Source organism: Chaetodon auriga, chromosome 14 (genome assembly GCF_051107435.1).
Source record: "Chaetodon auriga isolate fChaAug3 chromosome 14, fChaAug3.hap1, whole genome shotgun sequence".
In the NCBI taxonomy this organism is placed as follows: Eukaryota; Metazoa; Chordata; class Actinopteri; order Chaetodontiformes; family Chaetodontidae; genus Chaetodon; species Chaetodon auriga.
In genome coordinates, this window is record NC_135087.1 from 9,514,878 (window position 1) to 9,534,064 (window position 19,187).

The 19,187-nt window shown below is 42.2% G+C and overlaps 1 protein-coding gene across 2 annotated transcripts in view; it reads left to right on the plus strand.

The window, feature by feature from the left end:
* The first annotated feature begins 1,778 nt into the window (after window positions 1–1,778).
* cdin1 (CDAN1 interacting nuclease 1) overlaps window positions 1,779–19,187 on the plus strand; it is a 54,465-nt gene continuing 37,056 nt past the window's right edge. For both annotated transcript variants that reach the window (XM_076749612.1, XM_076749611.1), the window contains exons 1-6: window positions 1,779–1,871; window positions 2,127–2,254; window positions 12,349–12,394; window positions 13,435–13,499; window positions 14,389–14,449; window positions 17,556–17,628. In XM_076749612.1, the coding sequence (XP_076605727.1) occupies window positions 1,869–1,871; window positions 2,127–2,254; window positions 12,349–12,394; window positions 13,435–13,499; window positions 14,389–14,449; window positions 17,556–17,628 (376 nt within the window). In that variant the 5' untranslated portion in view covers window positions 1,779–1,868. The remainder of the gene's footprint in view (window positions 1,872–2,126; window positions 2,255–12,348; window positions 12,395–13,434; window positions 13,500–14,388; window positions 14,450–17,555; window positions 17,629–19,187) is intronic.

Sequence of the window (19,187 nt, forward strand, 5' to 3'; positions counted from 1 at the left end):
TATACCTATTACACACGCTGCTCCCCACCAAACCCCCTGATCCTCCGATACCTAGATGAGTAAACTGCTCCTCCTGCCCCTGACCTCAGCCCTTTGTAGCAATCAGACCAGACTTCCTCAGAGGCCCTGATCTTATCTGGCCATACCAATCCCACTACACAGCTCCCTTTTGTAGCCACCACAGAGCACTGAGCCCTTTCAGACCCAGGGACTGTGCTGGTGAACACACAGCCCGAGACCTCAGCTCATCTCAGACATCATACTACACTGCCCAACAACAATGAGCTCTATTTTCTGATGCACCACAGGTCAGATAGAGCCTTTCTGCTCACTGATGCATTGTTCACCCACAACGGAGGAAACCAGCAATGTTCATGTCAAAAGAATAGACCATAGAATCATTTGGTATTGTCAAAGGCTGGCAGACAATAATGTCAATTTGAATTGAGATCTTTGCGCATTTCCAGGCTAATTATTCGTGGGGACAATATTGATAAAATAATAAAACAAAGCAAACAAACAAAAAATACGAAACTCACCATAAAATGTCTTTGAGGCTTCCTTGCATCTGTGTGTAAAGAGAGAGGGTTAGAGAGAAAATCTATTAGACTGAGGGAGTTTTAGCGCTGTTCAGAGACTAATTAGACAATAATGCCTTTGTAAAATTGTATTGTTCTCAAGGGATTTATTTGACAAATAAGGTCTTTAAGATTTTAGTCCTATCTTGGTGTTATCTAAAATCAACACTCAAGAACATGAGGCAATCACATGGTTCAGGGGGAAATAAAGAAACAAAATAAATACTTAATTGACTTTTGACTACTTTTCATCAAATATCAGTTTGCATTTCTAACCACTAGATAGCTCTTTCCATTGAATCACACGCACTTTGGACTACAGGCAGAGCAAACATTTATCCTTTAAATTTAACATTATTCTGGAATGTGTCACAAATTTCTCAAGCCTTTTCTACGGCAGTGCTCTACACTACATCACCATCTTCAGTCTAATTTACATATTTCATTTAAAGAGCTGCCTTCACTGGTGAGGTGAAAGGTGCCCATGATTCTGGAGGCCCACAGCTGGGGGTGGCCCACAGAAATTTCTGCAGGTTTTAGGAAATAATTAAGAAAAGCCCAGCCAATATTCTCTCAGGAGGTTGGGAGAATTGACGTCTATGCCCCAGCTTTAACAAATTCAAACGTTAAAGAAAACAGTATACTGTATGCACATTAATGTTGTGTCACTGCAGTGGAATTTGTAAAGAAACACTCACGTACTTAATTGCTTTTATCAGCAGCTTAACAAGTTGTACCTTGAAGGTGTAATATAATAAAATTAAATGAATGTTGTTGAAACTGTTAGGAGTGCAATTGCAATGAGCTAAAATGTCGTTAAAAACTGATATTAGTGACGGAAATTGTAGTGAGCAGCTGTACGTGTACTCTGCTTTACATACGCATTCAGAAAGGCGCTCCTTTCACTCTCCTTCCCTATGCTTCTATGTCTCTGTCACTCTCTCAAACAGCTCTCCCCGTCCGTACAGTTTCATAATCATCATTATTTTTCTTTACTCTGTCGGACTTCTCGACGAGCACTACAGAGGAGCCCGCATCTATTCATTTGAGGTACCTGCCTTTGTATCGCTTGCATTCGACGAGAATACTGTGACGCTTCGGAGATGCAGAGCGTGAGCAGCATGTCTTAGCTAGACACCGCCCTCATGCTGCCAAGTAACCAACCACGTGCGGATATACTCAGCTCCATGGATGAATCGACCAATCAACGCGCTGCTCACACAAAAGTCACCTCTTCAACTTCCTAGCGGGAAGCCGCTACCGGGAACTATCTACAGGCAGCAGGAATCAATGGTAAACAACCCTTTTACATGTTATTTATCGTCCTAGAGTTATGTTTGACAATGTGTCGCATCCTGTAGTCGTTCAGCAGTCCTTCGACGAAAAGACAAACTGTTTTATTTAGTGATACGCGTTTAGTGTGTCGCGTTAGCCGTAACATTAAGCTAAGTTTGGTTAGCAATGCAAGTGCAGATGTTTTTGACAGCTGTCAGATCAGATAGCCATAGCGGCACCCGTTAATCAAACTCTCACTCTCTGATTGCACAGATACATACAGTAACTAATGAAAGAAAGATGAGACTCTCCCGAGGTGAATATAAGGAGATAGTGAGATGGACCGAACATCTGAGACCCACACGCCAGTGCATGAAGATGCTGAAGGAAAGATTTCCAAAGTAAGTGGCTCCACACGGGACTCTCTATTATGTGAGCGTCCTTACACGTGCTAATGTATTGTGTATAGCTGAAGTATGTGTGTTTATGTATGACAGTGGGTGAACGCTATTCTGCTGTACATAAGCATGTTTTACCATATTTTGGACATTATCAATAAATGATTAATATCTGAAGTGCACAAAACTAAATGTGCTTAGATAATAATTTATTTACATGAGAGCTAATTAAGGTAAATTCAGTGATGATGTTATCATCTGTCTGTCCATCAGCTCCCTATGGCAGGCTCATTTATCCCTGTGTCTATTTTTTTTTGTCTGATATTATTGCCTTTAACATCATTTAATTCACTTCTTATGATCACTCATTAATTCCACGCAGCTTTCTGTATAGGCTCCCACCACAGCTTCAGCCAATGTTTTGCCACGCAGCGCCTCCACATCCAGAAATCGAAGCGAGAGGTTAATGGTTGTGTTTGCCTTTCTCCTTGACACTGAGGGCCCTCACTTTATTGAACGTAACATGTGTAATCCCCCAAGGCCACCAGGACACCATGGCTGATCCCGTCGAGGTCACTTACAAAGTCGTATGTATTTGGAGCTTCCTACTTCCATTGTGCCCTAATCACCAATCTAGAAGAAGGTATCAGGTCCCCAAAGGGGGCACAGGGGAGCTTGAGCTTGCCTTTGTTCTTCGCTGTCAGCATTTTACAGAATATGTCATGCATATAAAGTTCATCCAATATCCTGTATGTTTAGGCACCAACACCAGGAGGTCCTACTCATGTTTATTTTCAGTTTCCTTTCTCCTTTTGGTTTCCTAATCCAAACTGTCTTTAACAAACACTCCAAATGCCAGTTTTTTCAAAACGAGGCACTGGTGGGTGTAATAATTAAAGGAAAACATTGGACGGTTTTCATTCCAATAATTCTGCACGATCTCTCTCTCCCGGAGGTGCTTGCTCTTTTGTTTAGTCTTGCTGGTTATTGTTATTATTTCGTTCACCATAACCAATCTTGGGGAGGCCCTTGCTCTTTAAAATCCCTGAGTCTCGTCACAGGGCCTGACAGACAGGCACGGCAGCAGTGTTTTCACAGCCTGCGAAATTATTCTGGTTGTCCAATCAGCTGAGCTGGGCTCTGGAGGGTTAGTGATTGGACTGGCAGGAAATCAGGCTCTTAAGACATAACATATCGACTAGGCCATCCATCATCTCTTAGCATGCGCTCAGGCACGGCAGTCAGCCACCCCCGCCCCACACCCCTCCTGTCCCCTCGGACTGTGTGGGAGCCCTGCCACTGCGTAAATATTGGCCAGGCTGGCGCTGGCAGGGGAGGTGTTGGAGGGGGGTTAGCGGTTTGTTGTGGACAAGCCAGCGCTCAGGGGGTGGGCAAAAGATCGGTTGGGTTATAATAGTGAGAGAGATAGAAAAGGCAGGTATCTGGATATCAGATCATTTCACATAGTACTGAGTGATTTCCAAATGATGCAAGCAATGTCGAGTGAACTGTAGATTCATGTGTTCTCTACCAGGGTCATGGCGGGCAATGTGGTATTTTTTCAGGGGCATGTGCCATGTTTTCATTGCAGAGGACATACTTGTTGTTTTTTTACGTGACAATTTTATCATATGATACCGTTTCTGGTATTTTTGTACAAACTTTGCCCAGTCACTGTCTGGAAATGTTCACCAGGAAATGCATGCTGAGAGTAATTAGTTGCAATTAATTATCTGTTATTGACTTAAAGTGAAATCATGTTGTGATGATATCATGGTACAGTGTTATCATTTATGAAATTGCTCCGACTTAATTAATGTATCTGAGCAAATTGTAATTAAAAAGTAATACAGAAAGGACTTGTAATATTTTTTAATTCTGTTTATTATTATTGTTATTATATGTGTGATTATATGTGCAAAGATTCTGCAGTGCAGAACAGTGGCGTCACTGTGTTGAACATCATTTGTATTATTTTACATGCAACTGAATCTTCCGCATGTTAATGACAATTGATATCAGAAAATAAGATTCCAGTTTATATCAGTTTTGACTATTTTGCTGTCTTTTTTGGCATAAGAACTTAAGATCTGAGTTCCAGTGATTCAGATGTATAGGAATAGCCTTTGTCCTCAATTCTCTGAATGCTGTATTGAGTTCAAAACCATTTCATTATCATTGCTTTTGATTGGGGACTTAAAGGGAGGAAAATTTAAACTTTGAACAAAATGATTGCTATAGACCATTTCAAGGTAATTTCCACGGAAGGTCTGTCATTCTTTCTGTTGTAGTTTGAGTGTGGGTGGTGGGAGGAGAGAGGGAGTGTCCCATAGACAGACAGAAAGAGAGAGATTGCGATGTGGAGTCCCTCATCTGTAACGGCTGCATAACACAGATGTTGGGAGTCATCTGTCAGCCTGGCCTCTCTTGCCGGGCCCGAGCTGCTCTGGGGGGAAAAGAATTGGACATGGTGCTGTCACTTTTTACCCCCACTCACAATGGAGGGACATGCAAATATCAACCCCCATTCCTGCCCTCTCTTCCTTGCCGTCCTCTTAGCCAGCCGTGGTGTCCTGCCTTGTATCTGGACCGCGGCGAGGCACTGAGGGGGGTGGGAGGGCACGTCGCAGGCCGGTGTGGGGGGGAAATGTGACATCAGTCCCATCACGTCCTTCTCTTGCCACGTATTAGAATTGGAAATGATGGGCTGCTCTCTGAGGCTTTGCCTGGCTTCCCTTGGGTCTAGAGGGGACCCCAGTCCTTCCACCCATTGTCCCCAGAGAGAGTCTGTGTAAGACGGGCGAGAAAAAGTGGGAGGGAATGTGAGAGTCCGCTGTGTCCTTCTGTGCCATATTATGAATGAATTTGGATGTAATGATTACCCCCCTCTTTAAAATGCCATTCAGCTCACTCCTCATATGGCTTTCACGGTCATGAAAGTAGGAGGGTGTGCAGAACGGGGCAGATGCCTCTGTGTTGGAAAATGCTTAAAAAGTGAAGTGTGAAGCATCCCTCCCCTCTAAACACAGCCACTGCCTCTCTCTGTCTATTTTACTCTCGCACACACACACACGCACACACACACACAAAGCTCCCTGGTGAGGAGTCCCTGAACGTTTTTCGAATCGGGCCCTAATGTGCCGTTTTCATCAGCACTGAGGCGGGCTGCAATATGGTGCTGGGGCTCGCTCTGGGAATATGAATGTTGATTAAGCATGCGTTCAGCCTTTTGAAATTCTGAAGAAGTGTCAGAATAATGGATGTTGAGCAAATGTCAAGCATTTGTTAATTTCTCTGTTATTTGGGGTTTATCTAGCATGATCTTTGGAAGGAAAGCGGGGGACAGGGTTGTTGTGGCATGTGCCATTGATATGGTGATTTCTTGGCAACAGACACTTTGTTTTTGATGGTAATATCTAGGCTCAGGACGAAGCTCAGGGACTCGCTCATTGATTATTTATTGTGGCTGTAGTGTTTATCTCTTTTTTTTTTTACATGCTGGTTAAGGGTTTTGGTAACAGGCGTGATGCATTAAACCTGCAAGCTCTTTATATGTTTAGTTTAAAGGTGCAAATTGTAAGAATTCGATTTTAAAACATTCAAAAATTAACTGAAATTATCAACAGAATGTGAGGAAATTACAGTTTTGGCATCAACATCTATGCACTGTTACAGAGATATCTACTGAAGTTAGCATGCTAACCAGCTAGCCCTGTCTCGTAATATCACTTTGTACCTCAAGAGGCAATAGTCCGATAATATCGATTAATCCTCTGGAGGTGGCTGCTGACGATAACGACGGCGGGCTGATTGATGCCCGACCTCACTCTCGCTTCTCTCCCTCTTCACACCTCTCTTGTCCCCACCTGAAGCCACTGTGTCTTCATGGTCCCCAAAGTCCAGTTCAGAGTCCTGGTTGGAGATGTGTAAATCACCTTCATACTGTATTCCCTGTTGTCACACTGGCCTCCGTTGGTCTCAGAGGCTGTCTTCCCTGTCCCAGGACTGAAAACCTCCTCCTCCAAGTGTTTGAAAGCTTCATGGTAGTGGTGTAAACACCAACATTCTCCCGGTTCTCTAAACTCCCAGTCCAGGTCCGAGTCAACTGCCTGATAGAACCAGTAGCTGCATGGCTAACTGAGCAAACTAATATCAGCTAGAGTCAGCAGAAGTTATTGGTTCCTCTGGTTTGTTCGGAATATGAATTTGACAGGTACGTATTACACCTTTTAACTTTATATCTCTAGAACTCAACAAAAGATGTGACAGATTGGGATTTACTGTCAAGTCTTAAGTAAAATCAAATGAATGCATTTCTGAAAATCTGTTTTTATTCCTTTATGACATCTTATATTTTGTAGTGTAGGTCATAGTTGTAGGAAGCCATTTAAGGTTTTTTTTTTTTCTTTTTTTTAAGTTTTAGATAGAAAAAATGTATATGTAAACAGTGCTCGGGCTAAATGTCTCAGTTGGAGTGTTTCTACATTTAACTGTGATTTCCACTATTGTCTCTGTGGAGTCAGCTGAGTTGCTCTGTTGTAGCTCTTGTGGAGGTAGAATTCTACCGCTATGTTGTCGCCTGGAAGTGGCAGTGACATTACCCAGAGACTGATCTAGTGCAGAGCCTGTGGGGGCAGCCCCGACGGCCTTCAGTGCACGGCCTCACACTTCTGGCTGCCCATATTGAACAAAACACAAACTGGCAGTTGGGGCTTTGGGGTACAACCCTTAAAGGTTGAGAGGCTGGCAAAATAATTCCACAGCTCTATGTGGTTAGATGAGCAGTGGAAGGGTGAAGGGATGAATGAAGTGTAAGCAGAGAAGAGAGACTTAGAAGGAAGAGAAGCTGTGCTGAGTTTACAACTTCATGTCAGGCTAAGGAGTTCATGAATAATAGATGCAATCAATTACTTGATTAGGAAGCACAGGAATGACTACTTCCTCTTGATATCTAAAGGACGTTGTCCAAGCACGCTCTATACATTGTCAAGGCTTTTCGGCTCATTGGGCTAAAAACACTGAGGTAAGCAGCCTGTTGCTTAAGTAAGGTATAGCAATTATAAGGGTCTGGATAAAAACTGTGGTTATTGGATTAGACAGATGAAGATGTTAGTATAAGTATCTGCACAGCAATATAAGCTGTTGCAAGACCAGCATCTTGTGCCTTGCACTGGGCAGTATCACCAGTGTTGTCCATCAAACCCCGAAGCCATACACACACACACATAGCATAGAGTACCACCGTTCAGCTGGCCAGCTATGGTAGAGCCTCTTGCCCCAGGTTTTCTTTGCATACTTGGATCAATTGCAAAAGAAGAATGAAACAAATTGCCCAGAATGGTACAAGTTCCCCAGCCACGCTTGGGGGAGTAGGCAATTGGTCAGCATAATGTGTTTCTTTGCCAGAGCAGTGGACGCTCGCCATTTGACAGATAACATGGGCCTCATTTTCAATTTCCATGAGACTTTGCAGAAGCAGCAATGACAATAATTACACTACAACAATGGCAACGCACCATAATAGTTATAACATGCTTTGTCACAGGCAGAGTCATGAAGATCCCTATCTTTCAGGAGGAATCACAATTAGACGGTGATTGTGGGATCTTTCTCGCTCTTTTTGCCACCGTTATATAACAGTTTTGACATCTCAGGGCACCTCAGCAGACAGAGATTTTAAAGGTTGTAATAAAGTGAAGTGGGCTGTGTAGGGGTCATATTTTTCATCTATTAGGACAATAGTAGGCAGTGAGATGCCCTGTTGTGCTTCTGCTAAAGCCATTTCTGTGCACAGTCCCCCGCAGGCTTGTACTTTTGTACGGCCTTCTGCAGAGAGACAGTGGGGGGCCACTATCAGTAAATGTAGTGGAATGTGCTCTGAGTCAGGCTTTTGGCAAAGCTTTCTTTAGTTATGGGGGGAAAAAAAGCTTGAAAAATGTAGCAAAACTGTTGATTTGTCATATTTTATATACTAATAAAAGAATTAAAAAAAAAACTAGAAACAGAGTGATACATTTGTACAACTACAGTAAGTAAGATACATGACATGTTGCATCGATTGTAATGGGAAGAAGACTTTACAGCTGTTTTGCAGAAAAAAAAAAGTAAAACAAATTTGAACTGTAAACACGTGTGCTCATTGTGCAAGTATTTGTTTGAAGCTGCATGACGCGCCGAGATTTGTGTTTGTTTCTATCTCTTGTCAAAATATATCACATTTATACATTAACGTGTAAAGATTTTTTTTTTTGCTACACATTTGTTTGGCTGCTGCTGACGGTAGGCTTAGCTGAGAAACAGATGTTAGCATTTTGCCTATCAGCATGTGTAATTAGCAGCATTTGCATATCCAGAGTTTAACCCACATTCAACTGTTTTTTTTTTCCACTTTATAAAATATTGATCTATAGGAAAGTAAATGCTTAATATATTACTGTCAGCACTTTTGCTTCCTTAGACAAGATATTAATCCTAACTATCCTAGGAAAGTATTAGCTAGTTTTTATGGGAATAGAGGTATGGATAACAGTAGAACACAGTGTTAAAACTAAGCAATATTTCCATGCACTTTATAAGACTGACTCATTTCATCCATGTCATTCCCTTTTCTTCACTGCCATTAGTAAAAATATGTGCTATGCCTCAATTAGCCAGATCCATGCCCCGAAGAGTCGCACCATGCAACACTCTCTGCATGCAGATCCACCAAATGCTCAGTACTGTCACAGCATATGATACCAATGCCATTAGCCAGGTGGCTTTCATTACCTAAATTATAGCTATTGTTTATAATTAATTATTTGTAAATAGGAAGATTCTGAATATAATTGATAGCTCGAATTCCCCACATCGCCTATTAATTAGGTTGATGGGAATTTCTCGGCGTTTCGCTGCTGTTTTTCTGCTGTATGCTTAAGACGCTGATGCACTGTGAGCGCACGAAGAGATAAAGCAATTGAACACTCAAACACGAATTTGTCACATTCATAACCAGTGGATAGCCTAGCTTAATAGAGCCTAAAGCACTGACCAGACAGGCATACCAGCTCAATGACGAAGTGAAAGTCCCTAATTGTTTTTAATTTAATCTGCTGCTTTACTATTTTGGGTGCCAGTGCATATTAATGCTCTGTCTTATGTTGTAAGGAAGGGTAATTAGGTTGAGAGTGAATGATTCCCAAACCACTCTTCTGTCTCCCAACCTTCTGTTTCCCCATGTTCCAAATTATATCCAAGAGGGAGGGGTTTTTTTTTTTTTTCGTCTGATAAAGGTCAGTGTACGGATGTGCTGCAGTTCCACACACTCTTTTTTAAAGTAATTATCAAACGTGCATTGTTTGCTTTAATATGTTTTAATAACCAAACTTTCAAACCTTTCTGTAATTCATAGAATATAATCATGTAGGCTAAGGAAGCAGGCCATATTGACAGAAGCATTGAAAAATCATCTGTGCTCAGATACAGTTAGAATTCAGGTTCACTCAGCTGCTGTCATAGCCAGGGCGTTGTTTTAGGATTCATCCTGAGAGGAAATCAAACTAATCTAACAATTAAATAAGTTCAATCAATATAAAAAACTTACTTTATGTTATATCATATATCATAATCCTTCTGCTGTGTTCATCATGTGCAGAAATCCAAATACAATACTGCACATGAGCCCTGTTAAAAGCCAAAAATGACAAAGAAGAATGAATGTGGTTTTGGAATATATTTCTCGTATCAGCTTACTTCTTTTTTAGAACCACTGAGATAGGACAGAGTCCCTCAAATGCTGGTATTATGAGGCGGGGTGGGGGGGGTGGATGTATTACAGTGAAAATGTAAAGCTACTGTGCAGCAGGACAGATCCAATCCCCATTGTGAAACTGCACTTGGCTCCATATTTTAGCATGAAGTGAGCATACAGTGCCCAGGAGAGTACATGTTGGATATACATTAATGTAAACCTCGCAATAACTTACTATTAATGTCTGTTAAATGGAAAAAGGGCATAATGCAATATGAGCGCAGTGTAAAACTTGACAGACTCTATAAAACGCAGACAACTCTTGGTTTGGATCCAGATATCTGCCCTCATCTCTTTACATTGCTCTCATTATTTTTAGCTTTTTCAAGTCTTACAGTGTTTTGGTGCTGCAGTTATTTTCAGCACTTTTGATGCTTTTGTCTGGTTTAAAAACTGATTCAGGTGAAAAAGAAAAAAAAAGTCCCCAAAGCTCTTAGTGTTTTTGAAACAGATATGTTTTCCCAGATATTTAGAGCAGTTATGTCCCTTTAAAGTTAACAGGGTATAGATTTAGCAATTAGGCAGTAATCATGCTCATTATAGAGAGTAATCCATTTAAAACCTAACAGATGTCTGTTCCAACAGGGGGATCGTGATGGTCCCATGCCAACAATAAGGCTGTAATGTTGTTGAAATGCTCAGGTGCAAGGTTGAAGTGTGGAAGAAATTTTTTGCCTCACTTAAGTGTCCACATGTTGACAGTTGACCATTTAATGGCCCACTTAATTGCAGTTGCCCCTCCGTCCCCAAGTGTCATTGTAAATTAATACTGAGGTGGCAGTGTTTTTTCATGGAGTGTCTGTCCTCTCCTTTAGTTCAAACATTTGTAACTTTGTGGTTGACGACACTCATCTGTGCGATGCGTCGAGCCCCAGAGAGTTTGAATAGTTGAGAATTAGCTGTTCTCCAGCCAGAGCCGTAAAACTGTTTGAAACTGGCATCTGGAGAACCCAAGATGACGTCTTTGGTGGGGTAAGTCGTTATAAACTGCTGAACTATTCCAGTGGTTGAAATACTTTTCTTAAGATATGGTCACATCCTGAGACTCCAGACGGAAATCAATGTTTGAGATTCCTTTGACTTTGTTTACATGTCACATGGTTGTTTCATGGTTTATAGTGATTGATGTCGAAGGCCTATGTGGACTCAATATTTCAATGCAGATTGCAAGCTTCGGCTTCTCGTTGGTATTTACATACCACTCTCAGGTGACTTGTAACGAAAAGTCCATTAAATTTAACAATCGAGTGTACTGAGAGTGGTATATGGAGACACAAAGCCGCTGGAGAGCGGTTTGTATGTGTATGTCCATGTGTACATGCTTCTGCTGCATTCGTGTGTGTGTGTGTGTGGGGGGGGGGGGTTTCTTGTTGTTGATATGCAGGTTGGAGGTATGCATCATCCAATTAGAATAATATCTGTCACCGCTTTAAATATCTTCAACTCAGAGGATGCTGTGGGGGCTGGGGAGGCGTATTGAAGGGGCTGTGAGTCCCTGTTGGAGCTGCCTGTTTTCCAGGTTTGCCTCTCTGCCAGGTGTTTGACATTGACTGGAGCTGGAGATGAATGTAACTTATGGCAACCCATGGAATTGACCGACTCCTGGGACTCCCAGCTTCCTGCAGTGAAAGTTTCCATTTTCAAAGCCCATCAGTTGCAGTGGGAGGGCTCCAGAACGGCGCATATGCCAGCACTGACAGTGAAGCAGGAAAACTTTCTCCTATCTGTGTATTGCTACATACAAACACACACACACACACACTGACAGTGGTCCGGCCTTTGCAAAGAAACACCTACCAAACCAAGGAGCGTAACTGTGCATGCCGTGCTTCTCTCGAGTGGCGATTGGACTTGAATTCTATCAGTTATTTGCATGAATGTCATTAATTTCTCTCCGGTTGTGTCCATTGTTTAGTTTGGCTATGAGTGAGTGTTCTTGCCTTTTGTGTAGTTTTACAACAGCAGACACTGCACTTCAATTAAGAGCAATTTAGCTTTCAGCACTCTCACTGCAGAGAAAGGGGACGGGAGACGATGGTATGTATGAATGAGTGAAAGAAAAAAAAAGCAGGCTATATTTTTCTCATCTCTCATACCACACACAACCTCCCCCTTTTCTCCCACCCCCACGCCATCGTGGCAGGAATCCTTTGTCAGAGGTGTTCATCTGGAACAACTTTGCCACACTTGTTTTCATGTTCTTTTAGATTACAGGGCAGCTGGCCCCAGCTTTGAAGCTCCCCCTCTCCCTTTGTCTCTGTGCAATGCACTCTGGTAATTAACTTTGTCCTTCTTTTATTTGTTCCAGTCACTCGCAGTCCACTCTTCTGAGCATCTTCTCCCTGGAGTACCAGGTTAGAAGTTTTCTTCTTTTGTGAGCCCTGACAGGTGCCTAATTGAATGATGAATGTCCCTTTATTTCTTTGTAATTGAACTGCCAGCTCTCTGATTGGTTTGGAGGATGCCCCCCCCCCCCACACACCATACCCCCGTTTATTTCACTCCCCCCTTACCTCCTCCCCCTCCTCCTCCTCATGTTCTCGTTGAGGGCCCTTGCCTGCCTGAGCCTCAGTGGATGTCTGCCAAGCCTTCCCATCCATCTGTCTAATAACACCTAGCCCCTGCTTATTTGGTGGACCTGTAATAAATTATGCTAAACCATTATTATTCTGACAATAATAATTTCCCCGTGTAGTGCGGCTGCGTGTGCTAAATGTTTGCTGACTCGCACTGTCACTGCTGCTTTCCACGGCTGACAGCGGATGATGATAAATGGCCGCTGCCGCCAGTGGCAGAAGGCAGCACAGGCAGAAAATGGAGTCATTTATCATCCCCCTGACAGGTGTCAGTCACAGTGCCTGTCTCGGTGGAATTACATTTTTTTTGTGTGTGTGTAGTAGTTTTTAAATAAGTTGTTTTTAACCAATGCTCTTCCTCTTTTATCCCCTGTCGTCCTCCTTCTCTGCAAAGATGGCAATTGAATTGCATGGAAATGTCAGCGTGTGGAATGTGGAATAAGGTCATTGTTTGAATGAAAAAGGGGAAATGAATACAAGGTTTGAGTGAGGGGGGTGCAGGTGGGGATAGGGTATTTGAACAAGGTTGCCTTGGCACACTTTGACCCTCAACAAACTTATTGAAATTAAATTACTCTGACCCGGGATCTCTTGCGCTTGTTGGTATAGAATAGAGCATGAAAGAGGAGCCGAGGCTGAAAGCGTCTGCATTTTGTTAAGGTAGACTGTGAAAATGTAAAGCTTTTGCCTTGTAACAAACTGTATTGTATCTTAATATATTATTATTACTATTATTATTACTTTTACTATTATCCATATTAATATTAATACTATTATTACTGTTCATATTTATGATGCCTGTGTTCTCTTTGTGACAGAAACGAACCAAAAGAACCATCTCCAAACATCATGCACCAGATGTTATTGAAAGCCACTACCAAAGGTGCTGTATTACGTTGCACTGTGTTACTTTATTGCTCCTCTCTCTTCTGTCCAGCACTGTCTGTTTATCTTCCTCTCATCTCTATCACTGTTTTTCTTATTTTTTTTTAATTTTTTTTTTTAATCTGTCTCCCACTCTTGTGTGCTCTCTTTGTCTTCCCTGTTCTCTGACTGAGGAAGGGACTTGCCAAAGTCCCTTCCTCAGTCAGAGAGTAGGTGGGCCACCATGACAGATATAATCTCCTCCAAACAAATCACCACCCTCAGGATTCATTCCAGACCTCCACTTGCACCTGCTAAGCTAACGCTCTGTTCTCCATGTCAAATTGGAAGCAGAAAAATAAATAAATAACCAGCCATTGGACATTTGGCTTACACGGGCTTATGATGGGATGATTATCTGTAATTCAATGAATAAGGAAAAACAAGAAAAAAAGAAAAACAGGCTGTAGGGGGGGGCAAACCTCTTTGCATATTGCAATTAGCCTTTATCTAGCTTATTAGGCCATTGTTCTGGGGAAAACAAGGCTGGATAATGCACTTCTAATCCACTTACAACAACAAACCTCAGAGATGATCTGGGTAACATCTGAGGGGAGCTGCAGTTTTAGCTGGCGAGGGAAAAAAGGCTTTTTGGGCGGCAGGGGTTAACTAACCATCATATGCTTGTCTGGCTTCAAGGAAATTTGAAGCCCTTCAAGCAGTGCTGTTTTAACCGCACTGAGCCTGCCATATGCCACCTAGGGCAAAGTCATCAGGGACATTAGCATGTCTTGGCTAGCCCAGTCGAGTCCCCTCTACCCTTCTGTCTGCCTTTGTGGGCCATGTTTTTTTTTTGTTTTTTTTTTAATTTTTTGTCACTGCTGTTGTTCTTCTTTGTTATAATGAAGGTATCTGAGTGAAGCCAAGGCACATCCCACTGCTCCTGTCCTGCTGGAGTTGGCCATTGAGGTAATGGCATAACCTTTAGTTTCTTGCTTTTTTCTTGTCCTCCCAAAGAAAAACAAACTCCTCAACTGATGCTTTCTTTTTTTCCATAAATGGATAGGTAGAAGTTGGCCGCAGTTTTTGATTTTCTCCCTTGTCTGTTAGTCATTATCAAAATTGGCAAAATGGACCGCTCCATTATCAATTATTTAATTAGCTCTCGCCTCTATTAAGCAGATGTGAAAATACTTTTTGTGTTGTACTATGTAATTTTCCAAATTGCACTTCAGGCAGAGTTGCCGCAAACTGCGGACAGGTGAGGGCAGGGTCACTGCTTAACTCTCCTCTTCATCACTTGTTTACGTGAGGAGGTCAGTGCAGGATTTGTCCTCTGGTTGATGTAGTAAAAGGTATTGAACCATATGATTATATGCAGACTTAAATCCAGGTTAGTCAGGTGGTGCATGTTTGTATATTAGATATGAAATAGCCACATGCTGTAAGCACTTAAATTATTCACATCACCAAGTTTCTGCATTTCACATTAGTAAAGAATTAATCTACTCAGTGCCCACTAGTGTCCCTTACGTTTTGCTCCTAGTCAGTAAATTATCATATCCATTAGGGCAGTACAGACAGTTCCTACTCAGTGGACAAAATGCAGCAAAAGCAGCTGTTGTGGCTGAATTACAGCAAAAACACATTTTAGATTCTCATGTCCTTTCCGTCTTCTGTGAAGCCAGATGCTGGAGTGTTTTCCACATTTCATTATTTGTCATTTGAATACATTGTTTGTGTTGCAGTTTCCTCTTATTTTGATTATTAGAATAGGCTGCATAACCTTTTTAAAATATTTAAATGCACATTTAAATTTTTATTGGTGCTTGCAGCAGGCGACGAAATTTGAGGGCTTCTTAATCTAGAGTAGTTCACATGCATCAGTGGCACCTCAAAGCTAACTGCCATTATTCATTCTCCATTTAATTGACACATGATTTTTTTTCTCCAAAGGATTAAATCCAGCTCAGAGATAACTGTCTATGAACCATTTAACTGTCATTTTAATATGCTACTTAACATTTAAACCAAGCACTCATGGTCTCCCAGACCGCTAATTGATGTAGTTTCATCCCTTTATGAGACAATATATCTCCAACGGAGGGAAATGATTAACAATGATGAAAACTATTCACGGATTTCTTTTTTTGCCCCCAGAAGTCTTCATGAATGAGAGGTCTAAATTCGACATTTGCTGTTTTTTTTACACGCTTTATGTGGAGCTTTATGTAAAGGTTACTTAAACATATAGGGTTTAGAGCAGGTGCAGTTACGCTGTACTGTGTGTGAATCCCACTAGCTGTGGGGGCTAATAAAACCAGACTTTTACTGAACAATAATTGTTTTCTGCAGGAGTTCAAGGCTGTGTGAATCTTAGTCACATGTTAAACACATGAAGTGCTGCGATCTGACGAGAGAATGGAGATGGACTCATGATTAATATGAAAATTAGGGAGACGCAAGTACCTGAACTAATCAGCTGGTCCTTATTCAGGCTGGGCCAGCGGTGGTAATGTTGCCATTTTTCATGTGTCAGCCCTGATGCAGGTTACCAGGAATCTGATGCACTCTCGTTATCCAAAGGTGTGAATGGAGAGCAGGCCAGCAAGCACAAAGAGGGAAGCACTGAGAGGGGGGAATAAAGAGTGAAGAAATGAGAAGGGTTAGGGAGAGGAACGAGAGCTATAGCTGCAAGCCACAAATGCTAAGTCTGAAACGTTATCAGAGGTCTTAATGAAGATATAAACTCTGTGTTCACCCCTTAATTATTACAGACGCGTTTGGCCTTTTTTACAAGCTGCCTTCTTAGTGCAGTATTATGGAGATGTTAACAAATACTGCGGGTAAAAAGACATTGTTTAGAAAGCAGCCTCTCTGCTCCCAGCATTACCAGGAAGCATCAGAGGAAAGATGAAACCCACCATTCTCACTATAGGCTGAGGGCAAATTCACTTTTGGTACCCAATTATGCTAACAAGAGAAAAAATGATCTTTGGCTGCAAGAACGTTGTGTTTCCTAACAAGCTGGCTAAGAACGGCAGTCTTCAAGCAATATTTTAATTCCCTCCATACTGAGGAGGCTGTGAAAGTTAGGAGTGAATGACTTAATGTGTGCTCTTATTTGCAGCGTATGTATTGTTTAAACAGAGGTCAAATACAAAATGCTTGAAATGAAATTGCCCCGTACGCCTGGTTTGCCTTTAAAGCTTCAGAACTGAGTAACATATTCTGCTGGCCTTGAGAATATCTGGATTTTCACCGCATACCATTCGAACACTTTCATGGTGATATTATTTCTATGTTGAAGGCATCGTGCTGATAAGAATGTGTTCGGATAGACACCTTCGGTATCAGTCATTAGTGCCCCCTTACCTGTCAGGGGATCTCCCTGCCCTCAAACCAGAAACACTGCACACCTCTCAAGGTGTCTCTGTGTTCAAAGGGTGCTGCAGCCATAGGTTCTATCCTTCCTATTAAGGACTGCATTCCCACAGTCCCTCCGGTGTGTCCTGTTGGTTTCTGCAGTTTTGACTTGGTGATCATCCTATGATTAAAGCTTTCCATCGTCTCTAGCCTGGGCATGGCGTGCGCTGCTTTTTCATGGGAGATGAGAGACTACGGTTGTCCGTTTGACTGAGGCGAAGGCAATTCGGCTGGGTAGCCTGGCTGCGTAATAGGCGATCCCTTGTTCCTGTGGGAAAGGTTATTGCAAAGCAAGGCTTTCAAAGACCAATTTGCACGGGGATTGTCGAAAGTTAGGTCAAGGTTTGGAAATGCAATAATATCATTTAGAGCCATTACAGTCATTATTATCTATGTGACATCAGCAGAAGGCACTGTAGACTCGCAGTGCAATTTCAGTGCTATAATTCTAAGGCTTTGAAATTTTTTCTCACTTCCAGCTGGATATGTGGGATTTAGTCTGACGGTTTGTAAATGGAGTAATTCTCCAGAGAGGAATTCGACTGTAACTATGTTTTGAAGAAGCATTAACTCGCCATTGACGCCATAGCCTGTTTTTTATTAAGGCAAATTCTCTTTTTTTTTTTGTTGTTGTCCAATCTACGTAAAGGTGGATCTGTCTCCTGCACTGATGGCTCGTATCATCCTGGACAGGTTCCTTCAGGGCCTGGAGGGTGGAATGCGTGAGTAACACTTTTCCAATCCCCACTCTGTCCTTTCTATCATTCCCCCCCATCAGTCTTCATTGCAGCACTTTGTCTTTTGAATCTCTTTGTGTTTGAGTCCCACTTCCAGCTCGAGCTGCTGTATTTTCAGCCTGCCCAAGCCTAATGAGAGACAGACCACATTTCGTAGTAGCTGCATCCCAGGGCACATGACTGGCAATTAAACACTGGGAGGACCACCCACCTCTCAACTGCGGTGTGGATCAATGCTAGCTCACCTCATCAGTGTTATTTATAACGCCCTTGATTTCTATCCTCACCCTCTTTTATCCCCCAATGCATCCATCTACCTCCTGCCTTCTCTTCTTCTGTCATCCTCTTCTCCTTTCTCCTTTCCTGCTGGGGTCCTGCGAGGAAAGTGAGTTGAAGGAAAGCGAGGCAGAAAAAGCAAACCATTCCGAGGCAACGCTGATGGACAATCTGCGGGAGAACAAAATTCCAGACACAAACATTTTTGTTGAATGTGTCAAAGAGATTGTCCAGAAATTGTGTGAATAATTATCCATGCACTTTCTGGTTAGTGTCTTTTTTTTTTCTTCCTCTCCAGATCTTTCTTACATCATCTTTTGGCACAAACACTGGCATAAGTTGCAGTTGCACCTTTTTACATGTGACATTTGTTAATTCATACAAAAACCCTTCCTCCCTCTTTTTTTTTTCTCATTTGGGAACTCCCAATGTCACATGCACATATGGCCCCATATCATTTCAATATGCCTATCCTGAGGGGTGTGTGTGTGTGTGTGTGTGTGTGTGTGTGTGTGTGTGTGTGTGTGTGTGTGTGTGTGTGTGTGTGTGTGTCTGTGCAGTAGTCAGTGCTTTGAGAGTGAATCGCATGATGTCAAAAAGACGTGCTTCCAATTTAATCAAGAAAGAGATTAAAGTGGATGTGTGTTATTTTCAACTTCGCCACAGCACAGCCATTTGTCAAAGTCAAAGATGTGATTGCTTTGGACCTACCCTTATCCACTGCCTGTCAAAATACTAGTCTGAGCAGCTTGTAGAACAGAGCATTCATCCAGGAGAAGCGCTCCGTCTCAGATAATAGCACACTGCATCCCTCCATCTCCATACAGTGAAAACATGCTTTATTACTGCTCAGAATAGACTTGTAACAGATGAAACTTCCTGGATGAGCGTTGTTTCATTTCTAAACATTGTTATAACCATTGCGCATCTCAGCGTTTACAGGCTAGCAAAAGGAGTGTCATGGTTCCTCTCGTAGAAAGCGATTTCACAGAAGCTTGATGGCTTTTGCAGGACGATCATAGATCCAAATCCGCCTAACTAAGCCGACATGCTGTGACAAAACTCTATGATTTAGATCAGATTAATATCTGGTATCTTATCTGGTAAAGCAGTTTGACTGTTACCTGCTCGATGAGCATGACACATTTTCAAACGATGTCATTATTCTGCACCTTTCCATTGTGGCCAGCTGTAAAGTCACTTGCTTTGAGGGTGACTTCTGTTGTGACAGAGCTCCTCTGCAATGGCCCGCGTGGCTTTGCAAATGA